This window comes from Pistacia vera, unplaced genomic scaffold (genome assembly GCF_008641045.1).
Source record: "Pistacia vera cultivar Batoury unplaced genomic scaffold, PisVer_v2 Contig566, whole genome shotgun sequence".
Taxonomy (NCBI): Eukaryota; Viridiplantae; Streptophyta; class Magnoliopsida; order Sapindales; family Anacardiaceae; genus Pistacia; species Pistacia vera.
In genome coordinates, this window is record NW_022196408.1 from 860,839 (window position 1) to 884,205 (window position 23,367).

Genomic DNA, 23,367 nt, shown 5'->3' on the forward strand with positions numbered 1-23,367 from the left:
TAAATAATAAACAACTCAAAATATAGAAACCAAATTAAAATGAACCATTTTATAGTTATTGAATTTGCAACAATAAGTGATTTTTCACTGTTCAATAAAAATTCGAGATCTTTTAAAGTTATCTGTGTTCCATATTCTGTCGACAAAGAGGACAATTGCCATGTTTTCAACTCTTAGATCCTTTTGTGTAAAAGAGATCTTGGAATAATTAAAATAGGGTCAGGTAAAAACGAAAAGTAAAATAAAAAAAAAGTGTTAAGTGGATATATAAGTTTCAAAACAAGATTCACATATAGATGGTGCTCCATTAAGACGAATATTGTATAATATGAATCCAAATTAAACAGCAATGAATCGAGTGCAAAGGACGAATTATAAACAATTAAATGTATATTAAATATTACGATATAAAGACTCGACAATTTGGACCAGCTGGGCCATCCCACTTAATTAATTTACCTCACAACCCAAACTAACTGTAACTGTCCAATTTTCTTTTGGTTTTGTCAGAAAAACTTGAATCTATATTTATTTTTATATATATATAATTTTTGTGGTCTAATTAATTATCTGAGAATTTGATTAAATTCCAAGAAAAAACTTTCAACTTAATAATTTTTCGAATTTGAAAAGATTTTTTTAAAGAATTTCTGAACATGCATGCAAATACTTATTCTTGATTAATTTCTCAGTTCACTAGGGCCTCGTTGTTGACTTTGACCAAACTTAGTCCAAGTCTCAAAAAATAAATAATGATTAATGAACTTCCATAATTAGCAACGGTTAGATCACGCATAATTAGCAAGACCAAGTCAATTCTTCCACTTGAAATTCCAAAATGTTCTTCCACCAGCGCCTCAAAATTCTTTGCTTCATTATTTCCTCTATAGATATGAACCATTCTAAACTTTTTTCAACCACTACTCAAATCACAACTAAGCTAAATCAAGATTTTGCAGAATTTAATTAGCTTAATTTTGTGCATCCTGTCTCCTGCAATGAGTTTGGTGGCTGAAACGTAGAGAAATGAGCTACCAGAGAGTCAGTACCAGAAGGAGTGAGACATCTCTGTGAGAAGGCATAGAGAAAGTTCCACCAAGTACATTTTGCCTCTCCCGGAACGTCCCAATTTGAGTTATAAATCAGCAAATGATATTAATATTAATGCCAATTCCTCAAGCTACAATCTCAATTTACCCATCATTGATTTTTCTCAGTGCAAGGTTCAAACAGATCTGTCCTCAACTCTTGCTAAAGCCTGCGAAGAATACGGATTTTTCCAGGTGAGTCTTATCTTAATCTACCTTTGAAAAAATTATTTTGTTTATGATAATTAATCATATGGGATTGAACTTGTATTTAAATATTATTTTTTTCTGGGATAATGCATGCAGCAGCTGGTCAATCATGGAATTCGAATCAAGTTATCAGTGACAGTGTTCATGTAGCGAAAAGATTTTTGAGCTTCCTTTGAGGAGAGATCGAAGACATGTCAACAGATATGCGTTCACCAGTTAGATGTGGAACAAGTTAACCAAAAAAAGGATTCAGTGTTTTGTTGGAGGGATTTCTTGAAGCTTAGTTGCCAACCCTTTTCGGAAGTTCTTCCTCTTTGGCCTTCTTCTCCTACAGACTTGAGGTGGAGATATATATAAGTAGGGGTTCTCTAATACGGACAATTTGAAGTTTTAACTTGTGGATCAACAGTGAGCAATTAGTCATTACCTTTAAAAAATACATAATCAAAAGCCAAATCAATCGCTATCTTTTGGTCCGCATGTTAAAACTTCAAACGTCCAAACAAAGTTTCTTTTATATATGACAATTTGCAATTTTTTTTAATATTTGAACAGGCAGACGACAGTCGACTACTCAAAAGAAACAAAAATTTGTATCTGATGCTGGTGGAGGCCGTTCTGGAGAGCCTTGGATTGTTGGAAACCAGAAAAGGAGCTGAAAGTGAAATGGAAGCTGTGGTTTAGAAGAATTGAAGATGGAAGCCAACTCATAGTGATGAAATGTTACCCTTCATGCCCTGAACCTGAGTTGACTCTCGGCATGGCACCGCATTCAGATTACGGATTTCTTACTCTTTCCTTCAAGATCAGCAAGTGAAAGGGCTTCAAATCAGCATGGAGGAAACTGGGTAACTGTTGAGCCAATTCCTAACTCATTGTTGTCAACGTTGGTGACCATCTTGAGGTAATTAGAATTATATATATCTCGAGGAAATTAAAACTTTTCACCTTATGTCCAGTTTTTTGTTTAAAGACTAAAATACCCTTAATTATCAATTTCAATTAAGTTCTTATTTGAATTTCCTATATAATTTGCTTTATTAAATTTTCATATGTTTAATTTGATTTGCATATTTGAAAAAGAGATTTGGAGATTATAATGGATTTATTCAGGATTTGTAGCATGTATATATATATATACAAATCTAAATATGAATCCATCATCATCTTTCAAATCTCATCTTCAATAACAAATCAAACAAAACAATCAAAAATTACTAAAACATGTTATACATCAATTTAATTAGGGTATAAATATACAATTTAGGGACCATGTTTTCTGATTTGAAAAAGAGACACAAGTCTCAAAATAGCCTAAAGGATAAAATACTGTAAAAGGAGTTAGATTTAACATTTGAAAAGGATAAAAATGACATTTATCAAGTAATAATATTGATAATCATACGTTTTAAAATGTGTACAATTAGAAAAATAATTGTATCAAAATTATATTAACTTAAAAATTAATTTATTATTTTATAATAACTAAATAATTAAAAATAGAAGAAAAAAAAAAAAAAAAACAGGTGGCCAACAGCCAAGGCCAGTGTTGTTGGCAACGATGTGGCCTAGCCAGTCGCCACCTTTCTAGTCATCGAACTAGCCACACAGCTAGATCGGTGGCCATTGGGCTAGCATGGCGACAATCTAGTCAAGTTGGCCACAGATCTAGCCATAAGTGGCCTGTTTGCTGGCAAGCAAAAGGCGGTAGCCTACTTGGCCTTGTTTGTCAAGTTAGGCTGCAATTGTGCACCCGTCGCCAAGCCGGCACAGACGGAGCTCTGTTGGCCAAATATTTTTTTTAATTTTCCAAATGTTTTATTTAAATATATTTTTATTTTTTTTGAAGATTTTTTTTTTTTAAGTTTATTGGTTTCTTTAACTTTTGTGCATTTTTTTATTGTTATATTTTTACTTTTGTTTATTTTTATAGTAGTCTTATTTTTAATATTATAAATATTAGCAATGTTTTTTCAGTTTTCATTGTATTTTTATGATATCTTATTTAAAAAAAAATAGTTTTTTTTTTTTTTTAAAATATTAGGATATGGGCATTTATCTTTTTTTTTTTTTTTTTGTTAAACTTAACTTTGTAACGGAGTTTTGTCTCTTTTGAATCTGTTTTGAAAGTTGAAACCTTTCTTCCAAAATTAGAAAACTGTCCCTCAATTGATAATATCCCATTTAAATAAGAAACTTGAAAATAATAATTAAGGTACTTTAGGCTTTAGTAAAAAATTGGTGAATTTATCCATTGGAATCTTTGGGTGTATTTGTAAGTCAGTCAAACTCACGGGTGAAAAGTTTTAATCTCTTCTTCAACCAGTAAATTACGTTCATATTTCATCCCATGTTATAAATTAAGTACAGCTCTTTGATCTGATTTTGTTGTTCGCTAATAGATATTTAGCAATGGAAGATACAAAAGTGTACTCCACAGGGTTCTTGCAAATTCAACACCCAGAATCTCCGTGCTTCCTTGCACAGCTTGCCCTTCAGTAGCGTGATTCGACCGGCACCGAAACTCGCAATGGAGCCAATCCAAGTCGTTACAAGGCCACAGACTTGCGACTTTTCTTGATTACATTTCATCCTGTGAACCACGGCAAAAGAATTTCCTGGAATCCAGGAAATTGACTTGAGCTGAGGAACAGTACTGGTAAACAAATGAAAAGTCTAATAATCTTGATTTTTTGTAGCTCAAATTTCAAACATAGTACACAATTTATTCGGTGGTGAAGAAATTCCATGGATTTTGATACGCTTGTTCACATGTTAGAATTATGTGACATTTTATTAACATTAATTGCAGCATTTTAAGTTTAACAATGCTTCTCTATTTTCATCTCTCTGCATTGAGAAATAACAATGACTTGTATAATTTGGTCTCCAAGAAGCAACCACTATGGTGTCCCACCAGGACCAAATTGTATTTAGAGAATCCTGTTCATCAATTTAAGTTTATCTTATCTTTTTTCATGAATATGTTATGTGAAACATGAACATTAATTCTAATATGTGATTGTTTTTTATATTAATTATTTTATAATTACCACAAGCTCAATTATTCATCTCTTCTGTTCCCTTAATTTCGTTCTTCTCACGTAATTATTAATTTTTTATCATTAATATACTATCACGTATCCATAGTTGAATCTGAAAATTAACTCTTATATATCTTTCATTGGGAATTTTATTTCTCATCATGCTATCATCAGTTTGTGGCATCATCAGTGTACGTCAATTAATATATTAGTTATATAACTAATAAAATCCTTTTGTACAAGCAACCGAATGAAGATATTCTTCCGAAAAGCCCGAAATTTCAATAGAGTATAATAGGTCATTAATTTGCAACCCAGTAGAGGTCATCTAAAACTGCTTGTGTGAATGGTTGTCTGTAAGAAACATACGTGTTTTGAAAATACTTAACAATAAGCTATTTCTCTCAGTATTTACCAAGTTTTTCCTAATTTTGCAATCTTTGGCGAAAAAATTGAACTGCATTAGGTTTGATTTCCTTAATTTCCTAATTCCAAAATCACTTACATTATGCTTATCATTCTATGATCTTCTCACTGCGCGTCTTGACATTCCTTCGTCTTTGTATCTCTTATGATGTGTTTTAACTTATATCCAAGAGAATCCTTGTATTAATGCCGAATTAAGAATTTTAACTACATTCCATGTTAAGATAATCCATTTTACTAAAAACTTTATCATTAATGTGTAACTATAAATAAAATCGATCCATGATATTCCCGATAGTTGATTAGGATTAATTAGTCATACCGAGAAGAAATTGAATGCTGAAATTCTTACCTAAATCAGTGGAGATCATTTCAGATATTTTCTACAAAATAGGTGTAAAATATGCAAGCATCTAAATCTTTGGTATATATGTGAGCTGTTTTATGGCTAATTAATTTTGTCTTTAAGTTTCCCATTACACTTAAATATTCCTAATAATTTGGATAAGAAGTTGATTAGGTCAATCTTTAAATCTAAAAGAGGAAGATTTTGCCCTGTTCAAAGGGCAACTTAATGATGCAACAAGGGAACTTTCACAAGAGGAATGCTCTCTCTCTCTCTCCTCTCTTCTCTCTCTCTCTCTCTCTCTCTTATATATAATATATATATATATATATATATGAAAAAAAATTCAGGACTCGGGGCTTGAAGTTCATCAGTCTCACGCTATAAATATGTATGTATATATAAGAAACAATCCAAGATATACAGCATAGCCTTGTTTTATAAGTAAAAACTATTAATCCAAGGAGTTGAACCATGATCCTTAAATTATTAGCTTCCCCATTTATTGGAACTTCTTTCTCTTTATCGTCATGATATTACTACACTCGGTGAATCACAGAGTTCGTTCGAATCATTAAACAGCTAGAAGGATGCCGCAAAGGCCAATCTGTCAATGGCCCCACAAGATGAAACAATATCTCAAGCAATTCGGATACATAAGCGACGCCGCTCAATCTACGACCAATGCGCTAACACTTGCCAAGAGATGCGTGAATACGATGATCAATTCGACCCCTACTAGAATCAGCAATCAGAAATTACCAGCAAAATTACAATTTAAATGTCACAGGAACGCTACATCCTGACACTGTGAACCAAATGATGATGCCCCGATGTGGCGTCAAGGATGTTGCCAATACAACTACAACAAATTAGGATCATCGGGCTTCAATTCATCATGTCTCACGCTATAAATTCTTGCCAGGAAATCCGAAGTGGCCTCCGGAAAGACACCATCTAACGTACAATTTCAAATCGAGCGCCAATGTCCGGGCAGCAACCAGGACATAAGCGCTGTTTGTTAAGGGCATTTAAAACATGGAGTGAAGTGACAAATTTTACTTTGAGGAAGTTGGAGAAATGCTAAAGCTGTATTGTGATCGGATTCCATCACGGCGATCATGGCGATGGGTTGCCATTCGACGGTCCTAAAGGCGTTGTTGCTCATGCATTTACAGCGGTTGATGGAAGGAACACTATGATGCAGATGAAAAATGGAGCCTATTAAAAGATCCGGCGAGAGACGAGATGGACCTGGAAACAATTGCAGTGCATGAAGTTGGTCATGTGATTGGGCTCGATCATAGCTCTGAGAAAGAATCAGTGATGTTTGCAACAATTGGATTCGGAACCATCAAAAGGAAATTGCATTCAGATGATGTTCAAGGTGCACGTGACTATATGGTATAAAATACGATTATTCATGTTATGTAAATAATATATAATATTTTATACAAATTTTTATATAAATTGACGTGTTTTTAAGATGGTTGGTGATTTTAAATTAAAAATTAATTAAATAATTAAAAAAAATTACATGGTAAACATGTAAGGTTGCTACATCAATTTGTAGGAAATAGTTTATATATAAGTAATTTGTATATTAACATTACTCATAAATCATTATGTTTTAATGAAATACACTAAGTAGTTTAGATTGGAATTTTAAGGTCTTTTTCTGTTAGGAAATGTTGATTGAGCTCAAAACTACCTCAACAGGATGACAGATCTCTCTCCCAAGAATCAGAAGACTAGTCAGCAAATCAATTCAAACCTGCAATCTGCATCCCAAAATATCTGAACTTTGATTGTACAAGATTACATCCTAAAGTGTATATAAACACACTTATACTTGACATGTAAAAACAGGGAAAAATCATAAATACATACATATTCTCTTTGCATCTAGTCTTGTCTCTTCTTCCTCTTCCATCTTCAATTCTGAATTTGTGTGTGTTTTAGTTATGATTTTCTTATTCAATCCTTAGTTCAAACTGGAACTATTGTTTGCATTTTTGGTAAAATGCGATAGCATGTCTGTTAAAGAAACAAGATTATAATTAATTTACTTGGGACTCCAGATTCACAGTTCAAGACTGATACCATTTGTATTTTACACAGTTCTTACTTAATTCCATGCCTTACTACGATTGATTATGTCTGTGCTCTGCACATAAAAAGAAAAATTCCAACTCTTCAAATGAAGTAGCTTAGAAGAAAAAGAAGAGGGAAGTAGAGTGGAACCTGTTTGCACAATTGGAACACTTTGACCATTCCCAACTTGCAGCTGATTAGATTCTTGAAATTCTGTCTTGACAAGAAGATTATTGGGATAAGGGATAATGTGACTGGTAGCTCCTGACTTTACATGCCAGGATTGATCATATTGCATTGGAGAAGAACCAAACACAATAGGGACTTGTCCACTTGATGATACTCCTGTTGAAACATTAGTGTTATCATGATATTGAAACTGCATAAAAACAAGATTAGGGCCTAGCATTGGAGAAGAGGAAGAATTGAAACCTCCAGAAAATGATCCATTTGTACCAGTCGGATAGAAAACAGGTCCAAAAGATCTAGTATAGGCATTGGTATACTGTAAGCTAGGTGGAAAACCACAATTTGCAGCAAAATAAGCTTGTGGTGGAGGCTGTGGAAACTGCGGAAAACCATTTGAAAAACCAAAACCAAAAGTATTGCCATTATGACCTGATTGTGGCATATTAAAACCCTGAAAATTCTGATCGAACCTATGATAAAATTGTAGTGCAATGTGACCTCCTTTTCCACATACTTGGCAAACTAACCTTGGTTGAAAATAACCTCTTCCTCTTCCTCTAAACTTAACCTGATTTGGATTAAATCCACCAAAACCGGAAGCATTTCCAAACATTAGACCATTGCTTTGAAAACCTTGAGTATTAGTAGGAAATCCATATTGTAAAATTCATTAATTGAGCATTATTAGATCCTGTTTGAAATCCACCAGCATTATTACTATGACCAGCATTCATTACTCCACTGGTACTCCCAGCCTGAAATTACAACCAGAGACATTGCTTGATCCTACTGAATTCTGAACAGTAGCTACAAAAGCAGCAGGAACATGCTGACGCTCTAATCTCATTTCATGTTTGTGTAGATAATATTGTGCTTCCTGTAGATTGGTACTACTGCTCCGAGAGGTTAGAGTGGCCACTACAGCATCATATTTTGGTCCTAGGCCATCTAAAATGTATAATAGTAGCTCCTCATCACCAATATAACGTCCACTAGCTGTTAAACTATCACCATACTCTTTCATCTTTAGAACATAATCAAATATACTTATTGACTCTTTTCTTGTACTTTGTAACAGATTACGGAAGTGTAGAGCTCGAGCTTTAGACTCATATTGAAAATGCATTTCAAGTATATTCCAGATTTCAGCAGCAGTAGAACATTTTGCAACATGTCTAAACATCGATTCAGAAATTCAAGAGATAAGCCAGCTTACTAAAAGTTGGTCAACTCTTTTCCAGTTGAAATAGGCAGGATTTGATTTCTTCATCACCTGAGGTGTGCCTTCACTCTTCTCTGTTACGAACAATGGTGAACATTGCTTTTCTCCAATAACGAATTCATCAAGATCATGTGACTTTAATGCTGGTAACACCTGCAATTTCCAATAATCATTGTTCTTTCCACCTAATTTGACTGAAATTTTAGGAAGAGATGCTGGAATTATTGATCCTGACATTGTATCAGAAGATTTTTCACTTGCGAGAGGAGATGAAAAGATCGAAGCTACCATTGACGAAGGTCTAGGGTCTGATACCATGTAAATTTTAGAGAACAGAGAAAATGAAGATAAGATCGAATTCTGGGAATGATTTTCTTTAACGAAGAATTGAGTACACAGCAGCATTTATACGTGAGACAAAACATACCAGTAAAGCATAGTACTGACTACTGAAGCTACAAAACGCACCGTTTCACTAATTGACTCTATTAACAAACTAAAACAGATTTAACAGCCTTAACTAATTAACTACTTATTTCAGCTTCTGAGACTAAACATTTGTAGCTCTGTTCCCCTCTAAACTTTGCATGGCTTGTTCTGCTTTTATTAGCTCAACAACCTTGAACATCATCCGAATGCAATTTCCTTTTAATGATTCCAGGCCCAATTGTCGCAACCATTACCGATTCTATCACAAAACTATGCTCAAGTCCAATAACATGGCCGATTTCATGCACAGCAAGTCTGCAAGTGTTACCAGGTCAGTCTAATCACGTCCCTGATCTTTCAAGCCCGCATTATAGTGTAACATTCCACCAGTAGGTGCAGCTGCATTAACCAAAAGACTCTTACTGTCGAACAGTCGAGCGTTTCCGTGATCACCGCGATGGAATCTAATCATAATATTAGCCGTAGCATTTTCCTGAACTTCCTGAAAAGTAAAATTTGTCACTTCACTCCATGTTTTAAATGCCCTTGAACAAATAGTGCTTATGTCCTCGTTGCTGCCTGGAACATTGGCGCTCGATTTGAAATTATAGGTTAGATTGTACTTTTCCGGAGGCCATTTCGGGTTTCCTGAAAAGAATTTATAGCGTGAGACATGATGAAGTTGGAGACCTAATGATCCGGAATTTGTTGTAGTTGTATTCACAACATCTTTAACGCCACATCGAGGCAACATCCTCTGATTTACAGTGTCAGGATCTAGCATTCCTGTGACATTTAAATTATAATTTTGCTGGTAAGTTCTAATTGTGGATTTCTAGAAGTTGGTCGAAATGATCATTGTTTTCAGTCAATTCTTGGTGAGTGTTAAGCTTTTTGGTTTAGGCAGCCGAATTGTTTTAGATATTGTTTCAGCTTGTGGAGGCCATTGACAGATTGGCCTTTGCGGCATCTTTCTAGCTGTTTAATAAATTCGAAGGAATTTTGTGATTCAACTGAGTTTAGTAATATCATGATGACAAAGAGACAGTGTTCCATAAAACAGCTCACAGATATACCGAAGATTTAGATGCTTGCACCTTTTTTGCAGTAAATATCTGAAATGATCTGTTTTAAATACAGCATTAATGAGAAGCACAAGATGACCAATTAATCCTAATCAAAATCACCAATTTTATATATACTTATACATTAATAAAAGAGTTTTTAGCAAAATGGATGGATACATATATACCTCAATCCGCCGCCGGATTTTGGGTTTGCTGGGTTTTCTGTTTTGGGTTTGTGTTAATTCAAAATTGGCTTTCGTAGGAGAGTGAATTTCATGTGATGGTGGTCGATTGAAGTTTGAGAAGCATAGTATTATGCCTAAAAAATCAAGGTTGACATAAGCTGATGTCAACAAGCACCAATCAAAGTTCAAAAAGATTTTGCATCGTCTCCAAGACAAAAAGAATATAACTATCAATAACCCAACCGACTCAAGTTTTGTCTATGAATGAATTTAGTTTGCATATCTGTCCAAGCCCCATTTAATTTAAGGATATTTCTTAAGTTTTCAGCCAATGGGACTTTATGAAGGATTTGCATGGCATCAACCAACTTGGAGATATGTAATCATTACCTTAAGCTCAACAGGTATAAATAGACAACTCCCCATCACAAAATTGGGACCAAACACTCTGAATTCAACAAAAAAAAATAACAAAGATACATTACGGGAAAAAGACTAGTTTGATATTCTTTAAAAACATTTAGAACACCAAACATTTGTAACCCATATTACAGTTTGCGACATATTGTAATCTTGGCTAATAACTAAGAACACACTACTATAAAAGAAAACAGTAGATGCAGGAATCGCTTTACGCATCCGAACCACTATAAAAATATTTGTTGTCTCATTTACTTTTACATCTTTACATGCTATTGTGAAAACAGTATCCTATTCAACTTCCATAATCATTCACGTTGGACTTCTTAGCATTTCACCACGTGCGAAATCGTTGGTGTCAAATAATTGGGATTGCTTTTTTTAAACACACCGAAGAAGAAGATGATTGTCTTCTGTGAAAGAGAAAAGGAAGGCAGAATTTTTTTTTTTTTTTTTTTTTTTNCAAATTTGATGGACGGCCGTTCACTAGGAAAAAATTGTAAAAAAATTCAGATGCGCATTACACGTAGGCCAGTACAGAATTTCGGTGCAATTTTTTCAATGTCCGTAGTGTTATTGATACTTATACATTAATAAAAGAGTTTTTAGCAAAATGGATGGATATATATATACCTCAATCCACCGCCAGATTTTGGGTTTGGTGGGTTTTCTATTTTGGGTTTGTGTTAATTCGAAATTGGTTTTCGTAGGAGAGTGAATTTCATGTGATGGTGGTCAATTGAAGTTTGAGAAGCATCAGTATTATGCTTAAAAAATCAAGGTTGATATAAGCTGATGTCAGCAAGCACCAATCAAAATTCAAGAAGATTTTGTATCGTCTAAAGTCTGCTACGTCGTCCAAGACAAAAAGAATATAGCTATCAACAACCCAACTGACTCAAGTTTTGTCTATGAATGAATTTAGTTTACATACCTATCCAAACCCCATTTAAGTTAAAGATATTTCTTAAGTTTTCAACCACTGGGACGTTATGAAGGATTTGCATAGCACCAACCAACTTGGAGATATGTAATCATTACCTTAAGCTCAACAGGTATAAATAGACAGCACCCCCTCACAAAATTAGGACCAAACACTCTGAATTCAACAAAAAAAAAAAATAACAAAGACACATTACGGGAAAGAGACTAGTTTGATATTCTTTAAGAACACTTAAAACACCAAATACTTGTAACCCATATTACAGTTCACGACCTATTGTAATCTTGGCTAATAACTAAGAACACACTACTATAAAAGAAAATAGTAGATGCAGGAATCGCTTTAAGCATCCGAACCATTATAAAAATATTTGTTGTCTCATTTACTTTTACATCTTTACATGCTATTGTGAAAACAGTACCCTATTCAACTTCCATAATCATTCACGTTGGACTTCTTAGCATTTTACCACGTGCGAAATTGTTGGTGTCAAATAATTGGGATTGCTTTTTTTTAAACACACCGAAGAAGAAGATGATTGTCTTCTGTGAAAGAGAAAAGAAAGGCAGAATTTTTTTTTTTGGGGGGGGGGGGTTAGTGTTTTATAAGTTTTTTCAAATTCTTTTGTTAGGGATATTTTAGACTTTATACAAAAAAAATTATATCAGTTAACGGAATTCGTAATCTCTGTTAGTTAGGATCGTTTTGTTAGTGAAAAATTAGTCTGTTGATTCTGTTCAGAATTGTGAGTAGAGCCATAAGTCAAGAAGACAAAGTTTTTTTCTCAACTTTATTATTATATTAGTAAAACTGAAAGAGACAGTTTATTCCGAATTATTTCAATACATTATCCAATACAGGACTTGAGAAGCCATGTTCAAGTTACTGCAAGCCATAAAGGACTTGTATGCCTTGAATATCATCGGCGTTCAAGTCTCTTTTAATCCTCCCGTAGCCGAAAGTCGGATACATAATTGCATCTGGCTTTCCTGGCTCATGATTAAGCCCCAATAAATGTCCGATTTCATGAACAGCAACCGATTCCAAGTCTAGTTCAGTTTGTCCAGGATTGGTACTCCATTTTTCTTCTGCATCAAAATGGCAGTTTCCTCCAGTTGGTGGATTAGCATGAGCGTAAACTCCCTGAGGGCCATCAAATCGGTTAATTTCTCCATCTCCATGGTTACCACGGTGAAAGCCAATCACAATATTAGCATTCAAATTTGCCGGGTCTTCCTGGAAAGTGAAATGGGTGACTTGAGCCCATCTTTGGAAAGCTTATTGAATGACAGACCTCAAGTTTAGTGAGGTGGGAACTTGCACGCTAGAAGCGAAGCGATATGTGAGATGGGATTGGGTCCATTTCCGTGGTCCAGGGAAGAATTGATAGTGACCAACTGTGTGGAAGGCGAATTTGTGATTGTGTTTGTGGTGGTTTTGCTTTGTGCCATTCACAAAATCTGCCACACCACATCTCGGTTTCATCATTTGATTCACTGTGTTGGAATCCAGGCTTCCAGTGACATTCAAATGATAATTGCGCTGGTATTTTTGAATTGCCAACTGCAAAAGGTCGTCGAACTCATCGTCATTTGCATGGTTTTTGTGGCCTGAATTAAGATCATAATTCAAGTATCCAAAATTCTCTAGATAACGTTTGATATCGTGCAGGCCACTAATATTCTGACCCTTGTGGCATCCTTCCAGATGTTGAATGAATCCGAAAGGGTTACCACTACCTGTTGATTTAGATTGAATAATGGTGGGCATTGACATAGCGATAAGAAGAAAAAATAAGCCAAAAAGTAAGCGAGTTCTTGAGGCCATTACTCTAATTTTCAGCTTATGAAAGAAATTAATAAAATGACGTTGTATTGGTTGGTTTCCTCGATCTTTTGCCAAGCATATATATATACGTTTTCAGTCATGGAAATTGGAAAATTGTCTCCCAATTCCAGAACCTTCATGGCAGTTGCCTTGTTGACGCGACAGGCCAAGTCGTCTTTCGACCCTCAAATTGGTTTAGAAGATTTTGCATTCTAATTCATCTACTAGGACTGGTATGATGGATTTATATGTGATAGATCATATTTTCTCTTTTACATAAATTAGTTGAAGTTGACATAACTTAATTAAATTAAGATTTATAATAAACAATAAAGAATAACTAAACACGCAAGTTTGTAAGAGTATTAGCCTTGTATTACAAGGTTTTTCATTCCAAAGAATGTGATATCTTGTTTAAGAAGAGAGTTAAAGAGAATATGTTAATTAATAACTAATATAACAATTGATTTCCAAAAAAATTAATTTAGGATATAATTTCATAAGAGCATATATAATTACAATATTTTCAACATAGATCTAATGTTAGTGAAAAGAATTTTGTTTCACCGATCAAAAAAAAAAAAAAAATTAACAAATTTCCTCATCTAGAACATTAAATAGAGTTACTGGTAGTACATTTTTTTTCCCATTTCCAACTTGTAGGAACTTTCCCATTTCAAGTTACCAAAAACTAGTTTTATGAAAGTCCAGCCTTGTATAATACTAAATTTACTTTGACTTTATTTCCATCCAATTAACAATTAATGTTGAAATCAATTTTTGAAATCCGGCCCAGTGTTTGACCCGGTCAAGGAGCCGGTTCACGGGTTGATCGGTCCAACTGGTTGGACCAACGGGTCAGACCGATGTCAAGCAAACACACCTATGCGAAATTCACATCAGCTCTTACAAGTTTGAAATCTATCAAACTCACCCATGAGTAGTGACCCATTAGTCCTTGCAAGTTTGATATCGAGCAAACACACCCTTACGATCGGCAGACGACTGGTTCAGTGGCAGCTTCAAACCAAGGAGAGCAGGGTTGGGACGTTAGGCTCGGTTGAGGAGGGTGTGCGATAGCACTCATGCGCGGCTAGCATTGTGCGAATGCGATCACATGATGCTACTTGTTGTTGCACTCACGATCGTGCGATGGAGACCCAGCAAGGCGCCCCCTGGTGTCTTCATGAGCAATGCCTGTTGTTGCCTGGGCTCATTTACTCCTTCCCAATAGTCCATGGCTGCTCCAGTCGAGCATTGAGCGCTAGTTTGCTCAAAAGGGAGGCGCGACAACACCAAGAAATGGGGCTTGTCGTGGCTAGAGAGAGGGGTGCGGCCCACCAAGGGGGTTGAAGGTGGTAAGGTGAGGGTGGGGGGCAAGTGGGAGAGAACAGCATTGATAGTGTCGGTTTTCTAGCCAGCCTGAACCAGATTTGGTCCATGTTCCCAGTCCAACCGATTGAACGACCAGTCTAGGCTGGGTTTTAAAACAAAGGTTGAAATGATAACGATATAATCAATCTTGTAATACTAATCTACTATTTGATTTAAAAGACTAAGTTAGTCATTTAGTAAGGATCCAACATTAAATTTAAGTTTAATACATCTTGCACGCGAAATTTGAATATATTTTTCTTATTATTCATTTGAGATGTGAAGATTTAAACTTGAGAATTTTGATTCTAATACTTTGCTAAGTTATATTATAATTTTATTTATTTTTTTAGTTATCATTTTTATGATATATACAAGCATATGCACTATAAAATGTCAAATTCAATTTCATATTTTCATTTTCTGAAATATCTTTTTGAAAATTGATTTTGCAAAATGCTGTACCAGAGAATCCCACATAACTCAAAGAAAATCCGCAATAACATACTGTAACAATTCAAAAAAAAAATTCCCTTTGAAATGGTTATGCCACAAGAGATTTTCGGTGCCAATCTATATGATCCGTATTGCTAGTTTAAAATCTAGCGTGGCAATTAGATCACAATGTTTTTGATAATTAATTACATTCAGTGATTTATTAGTTTTGATTTGTTTATGTTCGTTGGATTAGAGTGGAAATTAGCAAATTAAGACTAATTTTTTTTTTCCCAAAGAATAAAGATCTAAATCCAGTACCTGTACAAAAACTTGTATCACAACTGATATGAGAGGATGCTGAAAATCTTATTTCTATTATTATCATAAAACTTGCTATTACAATATATCTTAATGCAAATGGAATCTCAAAACTTTAAAGGGCCCAATTTTCTCGGTGGCCTAAATACACCACTTATTGTAAAATAATAACACAGTAAACACGGAATTGTGTACGAGCAAAGAACCGACACACTGTTCATAATTTCATACTTCAATAATTATCCAATAAAAGACTTGAGATCACACCTCCAGTTTCTTCGAGGACCAGGATTCTCTCCTAAACCGGCTCTGATCTGAGCTACTGCAAACCATAGAGGACTCGTATGCCCTGAATATCATCCGCAGTGAGCTCTCTTTTTATCTTCCCATACTCAAAACTATCATACATAATTGCATCTGGCTTGCCCAGTTCATGATCAAGCCCTAATAAGTGTCCTATTTCATGCACAGCAACCGATTCCAAATCTACCTCATTAACTGTAGGATTGATGCTTCACATTTCATCCGCATCAAAATGGCAGTTACCCCCTGTTGGTGGATTTGCATGCGCCAGAGTTTTAAACATTCCATCAAAATCATCGGAGTCTCCATGGGGACCGCGGTGAAAGCCGATCACGATATTTGCATTCGAATTAGCTGGGACTTCCTGGAAAGTGAAATGGCTGACTTGAGCCCATCTTTGGAAAGCTTGTTGAATGACAGACCTCAAGTTTAGTGAGATAGGAACTGGCACGCTAGAAGCGAAGCGATATGTGAGTTGAGATTGGGACCATTTACTTGGTCCTGGGAAGAATTTATAATGACCAACTGTGTGGAAACTAGAGTTGTGATTGTGTTTGTGGTGGTTTTGGTTTGTGTCATTCACAAAATCTGGCACCCCGCATCTTGGTTTCATCATTTGATTCAGTGTGTTAGAATCCAGGGTTCCAGTGACATTCAAATGATGATTTTGCTGGTAGTTTTTGACGGCAGACTCCAAAAGGTCATCAAACTCATCATCGTTTTCATGGTTTTTGTGGCTTGAATTAAGATCATCATAATTCAAGTATCCGAATTTCCCAAGATATCGTTTAATATTATGCAGGCCACTAATATTCTGACCCTTATGGCATCCCTCCAGGTGTTGAATGAATCCGAAAGGGTTACCGCTACCAGTTGATTCAGAATGAATATTGGTAGGCATTGACATAGCGATAAGAAGGAAAAATAAGCCAAAAAGGAAGGAACTTCTAGAGGCCATTACTCTAATTCTCATCTTAATCATGAAAGAAATTAATTGAGGGTTTATTGGTGTGTTTCCTCGATCTCTCGCCAAGCTTATATATATACATTTTTCATTCATGAAAAGTTGCCTTCCAAAACCTACATGGAAATCTTGTTGAGGCGGCAGGCAAAGTCATCTTTCAACCCTCAATTGGTTTAGATGAGGGCATCCCCGAGCGAAAGATGTGGTAGGGCCGATCTCTCTGGCAACACTCCGAGGCCCTTTGGTTTAGACTCCAACTCTTCCTCAGTAGGCAGTTGCTTTCTCTTTCTAGTCTTCTAGCCCACGATCTTCTTCTTCCCTGCGCGAGCGATCGCAGGCTGGGGAGCTTCTTCGCGTCGCTTAATGGTTGGTTGTCTTTCAACACCGATCTATATCCCTCCCATGGGGACATTGCTGAAGGTCACTCTAGTCGGTTTAGTAGTGTCGATCCTGGGGAATGTGAATCCCCCAATTCTCCTCGATGTCTTCGGAACCCTTGGTGGCATGGTTGCTGCGCGACAAGAAATTGTGTCAACAAAGGAAGTTTTTTAATAATAAAGATAGAGTTCTCCTGCATTGGAAGGTACTTACGAATTGGAGCTTCCAATGACGCTTCGGGGCTAAAGAAACCGTATTTTCGTAAGTTGGCAGTAGTCACGAGCAGCTTCGCGTTGCGACTTTGGTCAGGCATTAGACGGAAGCCTCGATGCGGCTAAAGTCTACTAGAGCCGATAATCTAGTCTTCTTGTTTCCTGCAAGAAAGCGAAAGGTGCATTAACCTTACTTATTAAGGAAATGATAAAGATAAGGGATAAACAATTTGGAAATTAAAGGGAAAACCTACTCGGCTCTCTAAATTTACAAAAACCATCATATTCGAAGAATAAATATTTGGTTTCGTAAGCCCCAACTTTGTTGGGGTAACCAAATATCCCTCCCTCGATCGTCGATCATTTCGAGAGGTAATATGAATCCTTACCTTTACTCCTCTTCAAATAATAGGCGCGGCCAAGCTCCACAACTGTAAACTCACCGAGTCTATGTTCACCACATGCGATATACATAGCGATCGCTATCATATACGCATTGGGTGTCAACTAGAATGATGCAACCTCGAAGTGGTTAAGAATCGACCTGATGAAGGGGTGAAAGGGTATCATCACCCCGCATTTGAAAATTGCTTCTGAGATCATAGTCATTCTCTCCAGAGGGTCTTGAGCAGTGTGCGACCTGTGCCGATAAACGTTTTCATTGATTGCAAACTAATCTACCGCCTTTTAAATTTCATCTGTAGTGGTTGCTGATACTACTACATGTCCGAGACCCGCCGAGGTACCTGGTGGCTGCAAGCTTATCCCTTCAACTGCTCTTACCTCAAATATGTCCATTGCTCTTAAAGTATGAAAATGTACGACATGTAGAGATGACTCAGTCTCCATACGCATTGTCTCGTACGACGACTCAGAAGAATAAAATGAAACCCTAGTTTCTCTCCTTTAACCCTAAAAAATCTTAAGGATGATTTTCCAAAGATCTGTGCCCTATTTTTTAGCTCTTAAAAGTGTTCCATTTTAAATACTACCCGCAAATGTGCATTGTGTAATCCTAGCATAAATCTACTCCTACCATTACTGTGGAAAATTGAGTTTTTCTTCACAAAAATGAAAAAGAGAAAAGGAGAAGAAATTTTCTTTACCTCTAGATTACTGGGAGTGAACGTTATGTCGTAGCAACGAGTGCGCATCAACCGGAAAGAGAATGAATTGATTTGTTGAGTAGGAAAACATTGTTTTCTCTTTCTGGAAATGCAAGTTCTGTGAAAAATGTGGAATGAGCTCATGGTTTTATAGGGAAGAAGGCGACAATTGGCTTCCCTTGCAAGCGACGTTTGGGCGGGATGCGTTCCTAGCCGTTGGATACGAGCACGTATCGTCAATCCTCGTGAAGAGTAACCTTCGCGCTTCGTGGAGATCAATCGACATTTCCCTCTGTTGGAGACACCAAACGTCGGTGTGGTTATCTCATCCGCATTTAATGCGCCCTCATCTACATTTAATGCTTTCAAAGAGAATGTCATTTCAGCATGATTTGCATTTAATGCTCATGGCTAACACTTATGGCACAAAGACGTGTTTGTTAGATAAAGCTTATTTTATTAACCAGGACAACTGTCAAGTGCAACGGATAACATCTAAAGAGGTCGTTCGAAAAAACACTATTTCCGATATATCAAGCTCAGAGCGAAGTGATTTCCAACTTTCGACAACAAAATACTCTTAAGAACTTTCAAGTCGCAAATGACAGATAGAGTTCAAAACACCTCAGTATAGCAGCGGGTAGGATCCGACATAAGTCGCTAAACCTTTTGGGATGATCACCCAGGTTGCTTGTGTAACTCTCAAAGATCCATGTCACAGCCTCCATTCTGTTCGTTGATCGAGTGGAATCATCGACCTTGTTTCGTTCAGGCTGTTCTCAACTGATAGTTCGAGTAGGTGCTCTTCAAAACAAGTCAAGTCGCGGCATAATCATGAAGTTCTCAAGATTCAATTCTTGAACCTTAAGAACTAGAGAACTTCTGTTATACCTAAAAAATCGAGGCTGACGCGAGCTTACATCAGTCAACGCTAGTTAGAGTTCAAGAAGGCTTTGTGCCCTCCAAGAGCTGCCACATCATCAAAAGACAAAAAGAGTATAGTTGTCATCAACTTAGCAAACTCGGGCTTTGTCTACGAATGGATGGGAGTCACTCACCTGTCCAAACCCTATGCAATTTGAGCATATATGTCATGTGATCAGCCAATGGGAAGCGCGGTAGGAATTGTACTATACCTGCTCACGTGCAGACTTGTAATCATTACCCTAAAACCTTCTACTATAAATAGAGGGCTCCCCCTCTTATATTTCGGGATTCTGATAAGAAACTTACATTCTGATTGTAACATTTTACTCTCAAAACACAGATAACCTACGAGAAAGAAACTGACTTGATATTCTCTTTGAATAATCAATCACTTGTACCTCTGCTCGCTATTCGCTATACGTGACCTCCTGTAACCTCATAAATATATAAAAGAACAGTGGACGTAGGATTCGCTTTAAGCATTTGAACCACTTTAAAAATCATCTTCCATTTACTTCATTGTATTTTTCATTCACGTGTAATTTCTAAACCAGCTTAACACTTTACACGTATAAATCGTTGGTGTCAAAATCAAATATCAACAGGTTTAAACGATTTTGTTTCGTAATTCATCTACTAGGACTAGTATTTTGGTTTTATATGTGATCGGTTTTCTTTCTTTAACATTAATTAGTTGAAGTTGACTTGAGATATTTCATGCATAAACTATAAAGAGTAATTAATTATACAGTACTCGTGATGGAATTATTATGTAATGTGTACACATATTAAACACGGGTTTATAATACTATTATTCTTAGAAGATTATTTTTGACGAGGTTTTTCATATAAATGATGTGTTATTTTGTTTAACTAGAGTTAATAAAATTATCTTCATTTGATACCCAAAATAATAATTAGTTTCTAAAAAAAATTAATTTATTGCATGGTGAGAAGTTATTCAAGGTTAGAAATTTAATTTTGTTTGACCTACCAAAACAATAAAAAAATTTCTTCACAAATTTCCACATCTAGAACATTAAATTGCAGTTTACTAGTGCTACTTTTCAGTTTTCACATGTCCAACTTGTAAGAACTTTCCTTATTTCAAATTATGAAAGACTTGTTATACGGAAGTCCACACATCTGTAACATTAGACTGCAGTTTACTTTGAATTTATTTTCATAAATCAACACCTCGTTGAACGCTGAAATAAGAAATATATAATCAACCTTGTATTGTTAGATTACTATTTTAGGTAAAACAACTTAAATTATTATGTAAGAGTTGAATAGTGTAGTTAAATTTATGTAGGTCTATTACTTGAAACATGATTTCTTTTATCAGTTTAAGCTGAGAAGATCTAAACTTACCTTTAAAGATTTCAAGGGTATTTGACATTATTCCAATAATATTATCTTATAATACTTATATTATCATGTTTGGTTATCAAGTAATCAAATATTCCGATAATCTTCCAAAACTAATAGTAATTACTATTGATTATATAGGTACAATCTGAATACCACTATTTTCTTAGGTATTCAAAGATTATTTGGTAATCTTAATTTTGTTACAATTTTACCCCTAACTATTAAAATTTTTGGAAAGTAATGCCCTTGTTCTTAACACAATTTACAAGAATATTCATGAATTATTTTATCTTTATACACAAGATTTTTAGAACATTATTACTCTTGAACTTGAACCGAATTACCCAAGACAAATGGTCGAATCTGGCCACCATTGATCGTTGACCGACATCGCTAGAACGGCGCATGACCAACCGGATATGGGACGGCCAGATCGATGACCATTAACAGCCATATTTGGCTGGTCATGCGCCGTTCAAGCCACGACCAATCGCGCTGGCGGTGGTGCTCGGCAATGGCTGGGGTGGGAAAGGGTGTTTTTGTTAAAATTTAAACTTTTATTGTAGCTGGGGTGTTTCAGCGAAATCTCAAATATAGGAAGTTAAAAAAATAATCCAAATAATAATAATAATATTAATAATAATTATTATTATTATTATATTAAAACGAAGGACAATTCATTAATCTATATAATATACCTACCAATTTATTTCAATCTAACCAAACACATTTAATATATTATTTCTAATCATTTTCAAGATAATTTATCTTCCCATTAATATAACATTCATAGTTTTACAACATTCTCTGAATCAAACGCATCATAATTCTAATGTCATGTTAAGTTATGTTATATCAATAATACTACTCTTCTGAAATGATATCCCAAATTTCTTATACCAAGTGAAATATTCCCTTATATGGCTTTGATATGTTAGTGAGAAGTTAAGGTGTTAAATAACATGTCAATGCTACATGAGTACATATCATTTGAGATAGAAATGAGAGAGTGCAAATTAAGACTACTTTTTTCCAAAGAATTAAGATCATTTTTTAAGGAAAACCTGTATCTGTGTACAAAATTTCTGGGAGGGATGATGAAGGTCTTCTTTCTATTTATTATCCTAAAACTTGGTATTACAACATATCTTAATGCAAATGGAATAAATCCCAAAACTTCAGCCAAATTTTCTCGGTTCCCTAAGTACACCACTTATTGTAAAATTTTAACACAGTAAACACTGAATTATACTAGCAAAAAATTGACACAGGCTGTTTATTTCAAACGTCTCCATTTACTGCAAACCATAAAGGACTCGTATGCCTTGAATATCATCCGCAGTCAGCTCCCTCTTTATCTTCCCGTATTCAAAATAATCATACATAATTGAATCCGGCTTTCCCGACTCATGCGAAAGCCCTAATAAGTGGCCTATTTCATGCACAGCAACCGATTCCAAGTCTAGCTCATATTGTCCAGGATTGATACTCCATCTTTCTTCTGCATCAAAATGGCAATCTCCAACCGTTGGCGCAAACGCATGCGCGAAAACTCCCTGAGGGCCATCAAATCGGTTATTTTCTCCATCTCCGTGGCTACCACGGTGAAAGCCAATCACAATATCAGCATCCAAATTTTCCGCGACTTCCTGGAAAGTGAAATGGCTGACTTGAGCCCATCTGTTAAAAGATTGTTGAATGACAGACCTCAAATTTAGTGAGGCGGGAACCGGCGCGCTAGAATCGAAGCGATATGTGAGCCTGGATTTGGACCATCTCCTTGGTCCAGGGAAATAGAATTGATAGTGACCAACTGTGTGGAAGCCGGACTTGTGATTGTGTTTGTGGTGGTTTTGCTTTGTGCCATTCACAAAATCTGCTACACCACATCTCGGTTTCATCATTTGATTCACTGTGTTAGAATCCAGACTTCCAGTGACATTCATATGATGATTTTGCTGGTATTTTTTGATGGCAGACTCCAACGTATCATCAAATTCATCATCCTTTTCATAATTTTTGAGGCGATCATAATTCAAGTATCCAAATTTCTGAAGATATCGTTTGAGATCATGCAGACCGCTAATATTCTGGCCCTTGTGGCATCCTTCCAGATGTTGGATGAATCCAAAAGGGTTACCACTACCAGTTGATTTAGATTGAATAATGGTGGGCATTTATAAAGCAAAAAGAAGGAAAAATGAGCCAAAAAATAAGGAATTTCTGAAGGCCATTACTCTAATTCTTAGCTTAGGAAAGAAATAAGTAGATTGAAAGTGTATTGGTGCGTTTCGTCGATCTCTTACCAAGCTTATATATATACATTTTGATTCATGGAAAATTGCCTTCCAAAACCTTCCTGGTAGTTGCCTTAATTGTTGACGCGGGAGGCAGTCGTCTTTCAACCCTCTAAGACTGGTTTTCACATTTCCCTGTTCACACTAATAGAAATGGTTTTCACATTTCCCCGTTCACACTTATAG

The 23,367-nt window shown here is 35.7% G+C and overlaps 4 protein-coding genes and 2 pseudogenes across 4 annotated transcripts; 1 reads left to right on the forward strand and 5 right to left on the reverse strand.

Moving 5' to 3' along the window:
* The first annotated feature begins 998 nt into the window (after positions 1–998).
* Positions 999–3,940, forward strand: LOC116108503 (annotated as a pseudogene).
* Positions 3,941–8,130: 4,190 nt separating this feature from the next.
* On the reverse strand, positions 8,131–8,580 carry LOC116108504. Its single transcript, XM_031394746.1, has one exon. The coding sequence runs from the start codon at positions 8,578–8,580 to the stop codon at positions 8,131–8,133; it is 450 nt and encodes a 149-aa protein (XP_031250606.1).
* Positions 8,581–9,385: 805 nt separating this feature from the next.
* Positions 9,386–9,832, reverse strand: LOC116108505 (metalloendoproteinase 3-MMP-like). Its single transcript, XM_031394747.1, has one exon. It carries the CDS (start codon positions 9,830–9,832, stop codon positions 9,386–9,388), a length of 447 nt encoding a protein of 148 aa, XP_031250607.1.
* Positions 9,833–12,496: 2,664 nt separating this feature from the next.
* Positions 12,497–13,515, reverse strand: LOC116108470 (annotated as a pseudogene).
* A 2,424-nt stretch (positions 13,516–15,939) lies between these two features.
* LOC116108506 (metalloendoproteinase 3-MMP-like) lies at positions 15,940–16,881 on the reverse strand. Its single transcript, XM_031394748.1, has 2 exons — positions 16,258–16,881; positions 15,940–16,110 (listed from the first exon to the last, which is right to left on the reverse strand). Exons 1-2 carry the CDS (start codon positions 16,879–16,881, stop codon positions 15,940–15,942), a joined length of 795 nt encoding a protein of 264 aa, XP_031250608.1.
* A 5,072-nt stretch (positions 16,882–21,953) lies between these two features.
* On the reverse strand, positions 21,954–23,159 carry LOC116108601 (metalloendoproteinase 3-MMP-like). The gene has a single exon (XM_031394843.1). It carries the CDS (start codon positions 23,059–23,061, stop codon positions 22,180–22,182), a length of 882 nt encoding a protein of 293 aa, XP_031250703.1. The 5' UTR covers positions 23,062–23,159; the 3' UTR covers positions 21,954–22,179.
* Between the last annotated feature and the right edge of the window lie 208 nt (positions 23,160–23,367).